Consider the following 14546-nt stretch of genomic DNA (forward strand, 5'->3'; position numbering starts at 1 on the left):
TCGAGATCAGCCTGGCCAACAGGGTGAAACCCCGTTTCTACTAAAAATACAAAAATTCAAAAATTAGCCAGGTGTAGTGGCGGGCGCCTGTAATCCCAGCTACATGGGAGGCTGAGGCGGGAGAACTGCTTGAACCCAGGAGGCGGAGGTTGCAGTGAACTGAGATCATGCCACTGCACTCCAGGTTGGGCAACAGAATAAGAATCTTTCTCAAAAAAAATAAAAAATATTATATGGGGAAGGGAAAGAGGAAGAATAGGTAGAGGAAGGAAGACGGGGAGGAGGGAAGAAAATTATGTAGCAAATGTGGTAAAATATTAACAATTGAGGAATGTGGATAAAGAATTCTTTGTAGAGTTCTTGGTACTATTCTTGAAACTTTTCTAAAAGTCTAACAGTTCAGAATAAAAATTACATACAGTAATTAAGCCACAATAGTTTTGCTGTATCTAAAACCATCTTTATTATAACTTAAGACTCCAACAGCAAAAAGATCATATAATAAATCATAAAGATATTATCAATTTTATCACTATGTTGCAAAGTGCTACAATTAAACAAAAACTAAGATGTATTCCCGAAGGGAAAACACACCCAACATTAAAAAATGGCCATATTAATATAATAATAGTAAGCCATCTCAAATGAATTCCGTAAAAACTGCTGCAGGTATTCACTATCCATAATCATTACCGTTTCTGTAAGATCATGAAAACATCATTCAATTCCAATTTTGGAATAAGATTGTTTTAAAATAAGTCTGAATCAACATTTAAGGCACCAGAAGTGGCACACATTTTATAAAATTTAGTTGTGACAACAGCAACATTTGCTGCTAAAAATCAAACTATTGAGGTCAACATATGATTACTGTATGTCAGTATAAATCTTCAACAAAAATCTAGAGTTTTGTATACTTCCATGTATGTTCTCAAGAATATTAAAATTAATTTGCATTATAGGCCTAAAGAAGTATTTGACGATGAGTTTATCACAAAGAATCTATACACTTTTGGATTAAGAGGATTATAATGGCTCACAGATTCACTCCTCTTTGAGGTTTCTCTTCACTTTGTCTGACTCAACTGTTTCCTCAACTTACAGTAGATCAATATGGCAGCCTAGGCAGGGCAAGGTGGCTCATGCCTATAATCCCAGCACCTTGGGAGGCCAAGGTAGACAGATCACTTGAGGTCAAGAGTTCAAGATCAGCCTGGCCAATATGGTGAAACCCCGTCTCTACTTAAAAAAAAAAAACACAAAAATTAGCCAGGCATGGTGGGGGGTGCCTGTAATCCCAGCTACTTGGGAGGCTGAGGCAGGAGAATTGCTTAAGCCTGAGCGAGAAGGTTGCAGTGAGCCAAGATCGAGCCACTGCACTCCGGCCTGGGCAACAGAGTGAGACTTGGTCACACACACACATACACACACACACCAACAATATGGCAGCCTACACTAGATCTATTAATATAACTGTTAGCAAAATAAACCTAATAAGGCCCATGCTTAATTCCTAGCTCATTAAATTTCTAATTTGAGACTCTAATCTTTCTGAAGTTAGCCTATCAAGATGGCTTCTGACCTTCAAAAAAGTTCCTAAAGAATCCCCAATGTATCCCTGTGGTTTCTGTAGGGAAAGCCCACTAACACTTTCTAGAATGCATTTTGAATTCTTGAACATTAAGCATGTGGCTGGGCATGGTGGCTCAAACCTGTAATCTCAGCACTTTGGAAGGCCATGGTGGGTGGATCACTGAAGGTCAGTTTGAGACCAGCCTGGCCAACATGGCGAAACCCCATTTTACTAAAAATACAAACAATTAGCCAGGCTTGGTGACGCATGCCTGTAATCCCAACTACTCAAAAGGCTGAGGCAAAAGAATCACGTGAACCCAGGAGGCAGAGGCTCCAGTGAGCCGAGATCAGTGAACTTTATTAATAAAGCAAGACAAATGCATTCTACAAATAAACACGAACAAAGACAAATATGATAAAGAACTACAAAATGGGAGAGAACACTAGTTCCGGTTAGGGTAAGCCTCATGAGATAGGTAGAAGTCAGTAGGATTAGAAGTTGGCGTCCGTATGAACAGGCAAAGAAGGTGAGAGCAGGCTGGGCGTGGTGGCTCACGCCTGTAATCCCAGCATTTTGGGAGGCCAAGGCGGGTGGATCATGAGGTCAGGAGATTGAGACCATCCTGGCTAACACGGTGAAACCCCATCTCTACCAAAAATACAAAAAATTAGCCAGGCGTGGTGGCGGGCACCTGTAGTCCCAGCTACTCAGGAGGCTGAGGCAGGAGAATAGTGTGAACCCAGGGGACAGAGCTTGCAGTGAGCCAAGATTGCACTATTGTACTCCAGCCTGGGGAGACAGAGCGAGACTCTATCTCAAAAAAAAAAAAAAAAAAAAAAAAAAGGGTAAGAGCAGCCCAAGTCAGGAGAAGTATTTGCAAAACTGGTCACTGGGCTGAGAAAGGACAGAAGTGTCCATGCAGTAGTTAATGGAAATCAATGGTACTAAACACGTGTTCTAGGAAAACCTACTTATCAATCCATGAAAAATGTTAAAAAAAAAAAAAAATCAACAAGATCTCTTCCCACTATCTTGACTAATGAGACGGCATCTAACCCTGGATTTCTTTATTACTTATTTTTTTTTTAAAAATTCAATCACAGTTTATCAACCCCCAACATGGAACTCATAGTGTATTACCTGAAACTATGTATGTAGCTTAGCTTTTTTTTTTTCCCCTCAACATACCAAGTCATATTAAGGAGAAATAAAATCTGCCCTGCAGATTCTGGTGTCAGACAACCTGAGTTTATGGCTGGCTCCAAGATGTGGAGTGTCCTAAGGTTAATTCTTTGTTCCTCCCCTTTCAATAGGATAATATCGCCAACTAAGTCAAGCTTGTCCAACCTGAGACCTGTGGGCCGCATGTGGTCCAGGATGGCTTTGAATGTGGCCCAACACAAATTCCTACCTAAGCTTTCTTAAAACATTATGAGATTTTTATGATTTATTTATTTATTTATTTATTTATTGGCTTATCTGCTATCATTAGTGTTAGTGTATTTTATGTGTGGCCCAAGACAATTCTTCTTCCAATGTGTCCCAGGGAAGCCAAGATATTGGACGTGCCTGAACTAAGTCATGGACATTGCAAAGATTAAATAAGATAATCCACATAAAGAGTTTTTTCACACAATAACTGATGAATAAATGCCAGTCATAGATAGGACTGCAATGTTATAAGCAGTGTTAAGCATTAGAGGTGAAAGAAACTGTCTTCTATTTTTTGTATGCCTGTATAAATCACATATAGTTCCTGACAGAAGTAATATATCTCCTGCAGGAAAAGAAAAAGAATCATAACTGTATGCACAGGTACCATTCCTGTGGTTTAAAGTGGATACACCATGGTTTGCTCCAAAATCAACCCTGAGAAAGCCCAAAATGAAAGTGAGCATTGGACTTGGATTTGTGGTGAAATCATTAGTGCTCCCCTCCTCCCCATTTCTAGGCATTGACAAAATAGATAATCAAAGATTTCACAGACCTAGAACCTAAAACAAGTCATTAAGAAACACTAGTAAAAACAGCAAAAGCCTATCATGGAGTTTTCCTTGAGCAATACTATGTGCCAAGAATTAGCAATATTCAAAAAGCCTAAAACAGATCCTTGGCCATCAAAAGGTAGAAAGGCAGAGACTGTGCCCCTGTCAATTTCTTAAATTATCATGTTAATATTAAGCCTTTTACAACTCAAAATGATACTGCATACCTGGAGCACAGAGAGGCATAGATGTAAGAGCACGCATAAAAAATTAAGAAACAAACAATATTTTAAACTATACTTTTAACTTAGTTTGGGAAGCTCGTATTAGAAAAAAAAGTCCAAGTGTAACCAGAAGTCAGACACATGTAAAAGTATATATGACTTCCTTTTTTAGGTGACTCCCCATCTCCATGTCATGCTACCATAAACACACAGCTTGTGAACTGAACTGAAATGCACCTTGCATTTCTTAACAGAATACCACATCAAAAGATGCTTCTTTCCCTCTGGTGAGTGAGGAGTTCACAGTCGATCATCAGTTTCCTCAACACGACTGACTACATGTTTTTTGTTGTTGTTTATTTTTAACTTTTTGGTAGAGATGAGGTCTCGCTATGTTGCCCAGACTGGTCTTAATCTCCTGGGCTCAAGTGATCCTCCCAAAGTGCTAGGATTACAGGTGTGAGCCACTGCACCTGGCCCTGACTACATGTTTTGAAAGAACATCCCTATCTTTACTACTCAAAGCATCATTTTCCATCTCAGATTGTCTCAGACATTAATAGATTAGTTTGTGTGCAAAGTCATTGTGTTTTCCAAAATATTCTATGATACTTATCCTAAACCATAAAGGAATAGCTCTTCCCCTAAGGATCACATTGTAAATACTTCCTCCTTTTGCATTTATTCTATAACTATTTCATGGTACAGATACAAAAGGTGTGTGTGTGTGTCTGTGTGTATAAATGACTGTGGATCTATTTTGTTTTATAGATCTTTTCCATTTATTTTGAGATATGGTGAGAAAAAGCTAATTTTTCTAAGTAAATGGGCAATTGTTATAAACACTACGTAAACTATCCTTTTAAAGCCACTAATTTGAAGTGCCGTCTTTAACATACATGCACATACCAATACACATCATGTCAGTTTCTGTAACCCTTAATCTGTTTAAATGATCTATTTGTTTACCCCATAACAATGCCATGCTGTTTTAGGTATTGTAGCTTTACATTATACTCTGCCACAATTATTGTCTTTTCAAAGAGTAGTATAAATTGCTATTGTACCCCATTTTATTATTTAGAATCAATTTGTCCAATTTCCCCTTGTCTAACCTACCCCCAACACATAAATACCAGTGTGATTTTGATTAGATATAATTGCCCTATTTATTTTATAAACCAAAAATTAAAGCTAGGAATTGTCTACAACACATACTTATTAATGTGGAATATTCTCAAGGTTGTTTACTGATTTTCCTCCAAGATGTAATTTGTCATCTGTTTTTAGAATTGTGGAATATTTATAGGAGGATCACTTGAGCTCAGGTGGTCAAGGCTGCAGTGAGCCATGAAATATGGTGAGATTCTAGACTCAAAAAAAAAAAAGAAGGAATATTTGAAAAATAACATTAGTTCAAAGTTGTCTGTTTATAAAGCTGTACAGAAAATGAAACCTTCTTATTATGTTATTTAAATTCTTTATATTCTTACTTTTTTTAGTCAACAATGTAAAAATTTTTGGAAAGGGACATAGATACTGACATTACCTACTATGGAAATGACTTTGCTAAATTTTCCATTTACAATAGTTTGAGAATGAATGTTTTTGTGCTATGTTGTTTGATGTAAAAAGGAAAAAAGATCCTGATTATTAGAATTTCTACCATGTCAATATAAAATGCCCTTTTTACTCCCATATAGCACATCATCACAGAGACTGATAGGGCAATCCTTCCTTTTATTGTGTTAGTTCTGCCTGCTGGAACTAAGCTTACTCTTTTATTCCCAGTCTGTCTCAGGACTTGTTTTCCTAACAGGATGCAACTATGTTTGCATTTTAATGTGAGCTGTGAGTCCTTAACCTTTGTTAAATTATCTCTTTTATAGTTATTCTAACAACTATGCTTAGCCTAATACTGACACATCACTTTAATTTTCCTGTGTATACTTTTTTTACTGTATTCTCTTAGCCCTCCCTTTTTTTCCATGACTGAATCAAGTTTTTTAACTTTTCTTTCCATTTTGTGGCCATTTATAATTTAGCATTTCACAACTCATGAAATACTTTGCATATATGCCAAACAACTAAGCTTTGGTCCTCATTATGCAAGTGAATAGGAAGTCTCTCTCTTTTTTGCATCTATCTGACCAAAATTAATCACAAAATATACTCCATTTGGGGTGGTAACAATAAGTCACCTTAAAATAAGACCGTTTTGGCACTTAATAAACCCATGTATTAAATATTATGAGCCAGGAAAAGGCAGGACAAGTAACTTCATGTTAAATTAGTAAGAAGTTAGTTCCATGTATCTTTCCAACATCTCTGCATCCTTCAAAAGACAAAGCTCTTACCGTTTCTTTTGGAATCTGCATCTGGCTTGGCTCTGCATTCTAGAAGAATTGAAGAAAAACATAAATACAGACTGACCAAAGCCATCTTCAACACATAGGGACACAATGATTTATTTTAAAGAAAATTTTGTTGATTCTTAAAATCCACAAAATATATAAAAGGTAGTTATATGATGGCTGATGTAATGCTCTGTCTTCCAACCTTTTGCTGATGTGTGTGTTTATGTGTGTGTTTTAAGAAATTTTTCTAGATATACATTTTTACTTGCTCATTCACAGTACATCATGAATTTATTATCTGGAGGAAAACAAGTCTCACCAAACTGCTTTTCTAATCATGGCACTGTTTCTAATTTTGCTTTAACATTTTCCCAATCAAATCAAAGTTTTAATGTACAGAATCATTTGATAGCTAGACCAGATAATAACAGTTTGAACCACAGTCTGAACCACAGCTTTATACTTTAAAATGTTGCACAGGAAATAAATGTGGTTTTTTTTCATATAATGTTGATTTGCCTTAATTACCTAGGAACTTACAAGGATGATTTATAAAAAAAAAAAAAAGGCACCGATTGATAAAAGTATTTAGATTTAGACACACAGAATTTAAACACAGACACCCCAAACAGAGGAAAATAGTTATGTCTACTGGATTCAAGATTATTTTTAAATGCCCCTTCCCTTTAAATTTTCAGGATTTTATTCTCTTAAATTTTGAAAAGCAGCTGCAACATGCATAATAGACTGACGGCCTACTGGCGTACTCCTTAATGAAAAGCTCACAAGCAATAAATTACATAACCAAGAAAAAAAAAAAAGTAGGTAGCAGAAGGGAAAAACAGAAGCCTGGAAGATCAAAATTGGACAAGAAGAACCTGAATAACCTTAAGCTGGCTATATGCTGGCACTAACTCTGGAAAAGCCTGCTTAAGAGCAGTGCCTAAGCTTTGGCAATCTAATAATGCTAACTAGTGCACTCCGAGACACTGAGGAAGAATTAAAGCTTCAGCAAATCACATGGAAAGCTAGTTGTTTTTTTTTTAAGTGCTCATTTACAATTTAATAGAGACATCTCCAGATTTAGGATCAGGTGGCATTTTAAGCACAAAATTGGATAACAGTGGGGGGAAAACGAAAAACTGAATTTAAATTGAGAAATAATGCATTAAACATTTTTAAATATAAAGAAGTTTTCATAATTTATTCAAAATCTACTTAAAACAAAAGTGTTCACTTTTCAACCCTATCACAGTCTGAAATTTCCACAAAATCCACATTAAGTTTTAAGACCTGTGTGTAACCAGGGGATAAGATATTATGACTAAAATTTACTTTCATTTATAATATTTATAGAAATACATAGTTTATATAGAGAATAAAATATAGTTATTGTATTTATAATAAAATATAAATTTTATCATAACATCCATACTTGAAGACATAACTTAAGAGAATTTGGGCTATATGATAAATTTGGAAACCTCATTCCTAAAACCTTGTCACTCTAGATTATACAAATTAATTTTTGTTTAGAGCTAAGAGCTAGATGAAAAAGATGTATTCCAAAATGATCCAAGTAGAATCTGTTTTGAAATATTTAAAATACCACTTGTACTTGAAATAAAACAATTTTCTTACCACATCAAAAGACAAAGGCAACTCCTCCAATTATGTCATTTTTATATATAAATGAAACCTAGCACTTTTGCAGAAAAACACTCAGAACTATGTACATTTAAGACATTTATTTCATTCACACCAATACCATGTAAATACTCAGATGTATTAATGTATGTATGGAAAGTGAAGGAGATAGGTTGCAGAAGTTGTAAATGCCTTTTCATTTCCTTCATTTATGTCATCCTAAATAACATGATCTATATTTGTATAATTAATAGCCATAAGGCTTATTGCCACTTAGGTCTTTTTATTTTTAATAATAATTTTTTTAAAAAGGTATTCCTTTTCATACAACAGTAAGGAAGCAAGCATCTATTTGGCTTACTGACATGTACTATGAAAATGTGAAATATGAAAATTTGTCATATGCAGTGTGGAAGATGGCAAGCTTTCAGCAACAGTCTGTGGAGTGACAGTTCTGAAATAATCGGCGTCTCTGTATTCAGTCAGTACATCTGAGGGTGTACAGTGATGAACATTTGATGCCCTTGAAAATATCCCTACAGTCTGATGTTTAAGTACCTCTCCATTCATTACTGAGGATATCCATTTCTGAAACTAAGGGAGTATTAGAGAAAAGAATGTTTGTATTCAGTGAGGGCTGAAAGAAATATAAGATCTAGAAACTCCTTGGAAAATGTCTCAATAAACATTTGCCATTAGGCAACTAACCCAGACCCCTGGCTGCTGCATATCAGAAATCTTTCATCTACTATAAATTTACACACCAGTTCCCTTGGGTGGAAGGCGTCTTCCTGGCGAAAGACCAGAAGGCTCACAGTTCCTTCCATCTTAGTGCTTCTCAACAGGGAAACAACTTCCTCTTGGGATTTGCCCACTAAGTCTACTCCATTTACCTAAAACAAAACAAAACAAAAGTTTTCAGCTGTAATCCTGTGGAAACAACAGGAAAAAAAAACACACACACACACTCCAGGACTAGCCATACCTGCTATGGAACATAACTCATTTCATGCACAATTCTGCCATGATCTGGGAACCACTAAGCTTTTGTGACTAATAAAGAAACTAGGACCAGATATCTAGAAGTAAGAGAGGAAGTGGTCAATCTTTTAGTGTTCATCATTAAACCCAAAGTGACAATCACCAGGGCACTGACAAGTACCAAGTAATAAATATTTCAAAAATGTCAAGTTAACACAAAACTTACTGGCTTAGAACAGAGATATTTTGATAGCCTTGTGCATCATAGGTTTTCTTATACCAAAATAAAAAGGTGTTGCTCTTATAAAGGGTAATAAAAACACACCAAAAATATTTTGGTACAGTATTTTCACTTTCAATGAAATTTTACTGATAAATATAAATAAAACACTTTACCTCTGAAAAGTAAACATTAAAGAAACACAACTACAAAACAATATTTTTTAGCAGGGAAGCAATATTTCAAATGAAATTTTTTCAATGCTATGAGAAAATTCAAGCAGGAAAAAAATTTAAAACAACTTGTTCTTAGGGAATCTTTTATCTAACAGGAAGTATAACATCATTATCAGAAAGCACTATATACTCCACAGAAATGAGAGCATATGTTTTCTTTAAAAGGTATTCTACATTTTTCTCTTTAGACAAAAAGACATTTTGTCCAAGGCAAATAAGTTTATAACCTAAATTGCAGTTAAAATATATTTCAGAATATTTCCCCTTCTGAAAAAAATCAACCTCATATAACTCAAGGTATTACTATTAAGGAATTGCAGACAGAAGGACTGAATTCAAGTTCCAGTGGAGACTCTTACAAAATAAAACAAGCTATGACTGCACACATGGGCTAACGTACCACTCAATTTATACCCCAAGGACAAGCGGCCTTTTCAGGAAGCAGGACCCTAAACATAATTTGTACTCAAACAAAAGAAAGTGAAAAAAAATCTAGACAATTAAGTCACTTGATACTTTTTTCTTTGTATGATTCTAATTATCTGGACACTCAGAGAAAATGCACATAAGTATCAATATTGTATAGCTACAACTGTAGATACTAGAAGGTTGGGCTTAAAGCATGCAGAAATGAAGTTTCCATTTTAAGACAAAGATGACAGCTATGGAAATAAAGCCTAACTCTAAAGACATACAGGTTGCAGGTCTTTCTCATTGCTTTAAAATAAAAAAGGTTTTTCTAATATGTTGAAAGTAAAGCGATTATGTGATAAAAGAAAAAAGTGACTCAATAATAAAGCAATTATCTTTAGAAAGAAAGAGGGAGAGAGCCAGAAAAGGACAGACATATTTTTTTGGACTCAGAAGACAGGAGGACTGAATTCAAGTCCCAGCGGAGACTCTTACAAATAAAACAAGCTATGACTGCAGACGTGGGCTAATGTACCACTCAATTTATACCCCCAAGACAAGTGGCTTTTTCAGGAAGCAGGACCCTAAACATAATTTGTACTCAAACATCTGTTATTTAGCTTCTAACAGTGCCTATTTAACATACGTTGTCACACGCACAGGACCAAAACAGTGGGAATAAAATTTAAAGGATCTAGGCTCCAAATGTAGACATGGAAAAAAATACGGACAGTATCCCTCTCCTCCCCTACTTTACAAAAATTCTTTAGGAGAACTCAATCTGGAGAGATAGAAACCATATATGAAACTATAAGAAAAAAGGATAGTGTGGTAAAAGTTTACCTTAGCATTAATATTTGAATACTAGTTAATTAGGAAATGCAGTATCTGCTAATAAAAATACAGACTATATTTTCTTTTAAAAAACTAAGAAAAATGGTTAAAAACATATTTTTCAATTTTCTCTTTTATGTGCAAATCATCACACAAACACAAATTATATATGTTAATGTATTTCCAAGGCAGCTTCAAATACCAATGAACCCAAACTCATAAGACAGAAAAAAAATTCAAAAACGATTTTTCTTTTCTTTCCTGACATTTGACTCTTATGACTCAATTTATTCTCCATGCTGCCATTTCAAGATTACCTTGCTCCTCTTATCAAGACACACTGTTTTCATTTATTTCATCTGTCTCTGTTCTGAATACATTTCCATATTGCCAGACATAAATATAAAGCCATTTCAAAATGTAACCTTACAGACATTTTATATGACAAAATGTTACCTCATAAACCAAATATCTGAGTAACTAAAAATTTATAACTAAACTAAATGAGGTTGGGCATGGTGGCTGACATCTGTAATCCCAGCATTTTGGGAGGCCAAAGCAGGAGTTCAAGGCCAGCCTGGCCAATGTGGTGAAACCCTGTCTCTATGAAAAATACAAAAATTAGCCGGGCATGGAGGTGCACACCTGTAGTCCCAGCTACCAGGGGGGCAGAGGCAGGAGAATCACTTAAACCCAGAAGGTGGAGGCTGCAGTAAGCTGAGATTGTGCCACTGCACTCTAGCCTGGGCAACAGAGTGAGACTCCATCTCATAAAAAAATAAATAAATAAATGGAAAGATAATTTCTCATCAGATAACACGGAAAAAAGAGCTGGGCACGATGGCTCACACCTGTAATCTCAGCACACTAGGAGGCAGGAGGATCACCTGAGGCCAGCAATTCAAGACCAGCCGGGGCAACATAGCAAGACTCTGCCACTACAAAAAATTTTAACAATTAAAAATATATATATATAAAATAACATGGAAAATCTAAACGTAAAACAGAAACACATTTTGTGATGCATACTTCCGCTAAAATGTATATAATTGAATTTCATATTTTATGAAAATGTTTTTAAAAGTTGGCTCCTGGAAATGGAACATTTCAAGAATTAGGGAACATCCTGCTGGGGAAGTCACTTACCTCTATAAGTCTGTCTCCTGCCTTAAGTCGGCCATCCTGAATGGCCGCCCCCCGGGGGAGAATGTTTTTCACATAGATTGGAGCTGAGCCACCTATAGTTACATCTCTGGAAGTGATGCTGAATCCCAAACCTTCTGTACCTAGGTATGTGAAGGGTAAGGAAATAAAATGAGATATCTTGAATTTTGCAGGTGTATTGCACTAGTATACTCAACCTCAACTTGACATTTTGTAACTTTCACAATGGTCCACATTTCTTCTAATACTTTAAAAGTTGTAATAAATTTTTCAAAATAGACTAAATTGTGGAAGGTTTAAATGGTTTACATATTAACAGTTATTAATCTAAGAAGAAACAGCAATCTTCTCAAAGACAGATGAAAGTTAATATGTAAATATGACTGCTAAAAGTTTTTAAATCAACGTAAATCTTTGAATAGGAAATTCACTCCATGAAGAAAGAAAAAAACTTCTGTTAAGACCCACAGTACCTCAAAACTCAAGTATTATTGTGCAATAATGACATCCAAATTTGAAGGGTAGGAGGTATGAGCAAGGAAAACGAAAATGTCCAGGGAGATGGAAAAGAATAGTGAAATGAGAGATATCTCTATATAGAGGTAATGGAACCTCCCCAAATCATAATTATTCAAAGCAGTTTACTAAGAGGATAAACCATGAACCAAATTATCTTTGCTTAGTTCACTTCTAATTCACCTAAATCTTACCATGTATATTTCCTTCCCCACTCCCAACTCCCAAAAAAGGCAAATTACTCAGTGAAGACTCCATCTCAGATCATGGCTACCAAATCTGGGGATCATATTATGTTTAAAGGTACTAAATTAATGACGCATTTATAAATTACTCTGATGATTCACAGAATTTAAATTCTCATTTCTTTGGCAGCTTTCTTGACAGGCAGTCTTACATACTCAATACAAAGCAGAAAAGCGTTTATATGTCACTAGAATCAACATACAAGAAGCCAACATGTGCCCAGGAAAAAATGGGAAGATAATGATACATTTCTAATGAATCACAACATTTTTACAATGATTTCTATCTAAGCTTTTTTTAAAAGTTACTTCTTAAGATATTAGTTTCCATTTCAGTTAAAATATTGTTAAGGCAAATGCTTGCTCATTATGGGAAGAATAAAGAGATCTGTAAAGTTGAAAAATCTAGAAAAGAGTATATTAATCTGATACATCACTCAGTGTAAAACTGTAATGAAAAGTATAAAATATAAGTGAACAAAAAATGGGTGAATAAAAATGTAGATTAAAGAAACATTAAAGGAGAAATAAAGAAAACACTCCATAATTATTCCTGTAGCAAAACCTACCATAGTTATTCTCAACATCAAACAAAGCATTCATTTACTCCTAGTCTGAAGTCACTTTAGGGTGCCTGGACTATTAATATTTCTGACGTCTTCCATGCTGAACACCTGAATGGCATACTGTCTATATGAAATGTTTGTAATTGCTCTGGTGAGATTTTTCCATATGTCTCTGCTTTCACGAAACTCTAATGACTTGCAGTAACATTTATTAAGAAATAATTCTTAATTACTCTCCTTTTGCAATGCTAATTTTTTTGAACTATGAATGCTGACTGCTGTAGGAACCTCAATACTATTAAAATATCAGCAATAACCCCTAAATCTGTAAGCTAAAAGTTCAGGCAATGACCTTTCAAGGAAAGATAAGTAGGTATCAATTTTCATTTAACAAAGCCAACAAAACATTCTGCACTGACTGAAACAGATTACTGACCTTCTCCTCTGACTTTATTAAAAAGCTAATTTCTAGAAAGAGCAGGGTATTTGAGAATACCAAAATGGCAATAAATATTAAGAAATCATAATTATGGAAGCAAGTACACTGAGGCTATTCTGTTGTCACGTTATATAATATAGCTCCAAAATTAGGCCAAAGAATCATTATACTGACATCTTTTTTGTACTAAGAGTTGATCCCAGTTTTTGAAGAACTGCTGCCACTCAAAGCACATTAGCTCACTTTGAACTGAATCTGAAGTTTAACACTGACACATCCTACGTTTTTAATGTACTTCACTAATAAATGTAATAACTGGTAAGAAAAAAATCTGCTAGCTACAAGGAAAGCCTGTTCAATTCTCCTACATTCATTATTATTAAAATATATGCATTTAGTCCTAATCAAAGATAATCAGCATTCTTCCCCACATTTATAGTAAACATAATTTTTATATAAAATATTTGTAAGTATTGGCAACACGCACAAGCAGCATGTGCTTTTTGTCATACATTCACACAGCTGGTAAAGTAAAATCAAGATAGATCTATGGGACTCTATATCATTAAGATTACTCAAGGTCTGAAAAACACTTAAAACCATTGTTTCTCCTTACAGTGATTAAGCATAGTCTTCCTAAATTAGCTTGTGTAAATGCAATATTTTTCATTAAATGCTATTAAAATAATATCTGCATTCAAAACAATGGTACTTTTAATGGCAAATCACCTCATTTAAAAAGTTCATGTTATATCATGATTTGTCAAATATCCCAATTTTTGAAAAACCATAATTAACTAAATGAATATTGCTGTATCAGTGTAAAAAGGAAAAGATATTTATGAACCAATATCTTTATGACAATGGTGAAGCAAAATACTGTACCTTTGTTTAGAGATCTCAAGCAGAATTTTATTTTTTATACAATTCTATTTGTGGTTCTTGGTATGTTTTTAGTTAAAAACAAGGGCCTGTCATTTAAGTAGAGCAAAAGGAGGAAAGAGGATGTGATACTTCTCTCATTTAGGAATTGACAGAGCTAAAGGGGTTTCTGTTGATATGACTCTGTGTTTGCAACGAGGCAAGCTGTCAACTCCTGATCATGTCAACCAAGTATTTAGAGCTTAAAAGCCAGTAACCAGAAA

General features: G+C 34.8%; 1 protein-coding gene across 31 annotated transcripts in view; it reads right to left on the reverse strand.

Annotated features, from left to right (window-relative positions):
• The window catches only part of PARD3 (par-3 family cell polarity regulator), a 712145-nt gene that overhangs the window by 256096 nt on the left and 441503 nt on the right, over nt 1-14546 (reverse strand). For 16 of the 31 annotated variants that reach the window (XM_063638016.1, XM_055275119.2, XM_063638014.1 and 13 more), the window contains 2 exons: nt 11618-11757; nt 8554-8682 (listed from right to left, as the gene is read on the reverse strand). In XM_063638016.1, the coding sequence (XP_063494086.1) occupies nt 8554-8682; nt 11618-11757 (269 nt within the window). Of the gene's footprint in view, nt 1-6142; nt 6182-8553; nt 8683-11617; nt 11758-14546 lie in introns of all 31 variants that reach the window. The other 15 variants (XM_063638015.1, XM_055275115.2, XM_055275113.2 and 12 more) reach the window with 1 other exon arrangement.

Source organism: Symphalangus syndactylus, chromosome 4, assembly GCF_028878055.3.
Source record: "Symphalangus syndactylus isolate Jambi chromosome 4, NHGRI_mSymSyn1-v2.1_pri, whole genome shotgun sequence".
In the NCBI taxonomy this organism is placed as follows: Eukaryota; Metazoa; Chordata; class Mammalia; order Primates; family Hylobatidae; genus Symphalangus; species Symphalangus syndactylus.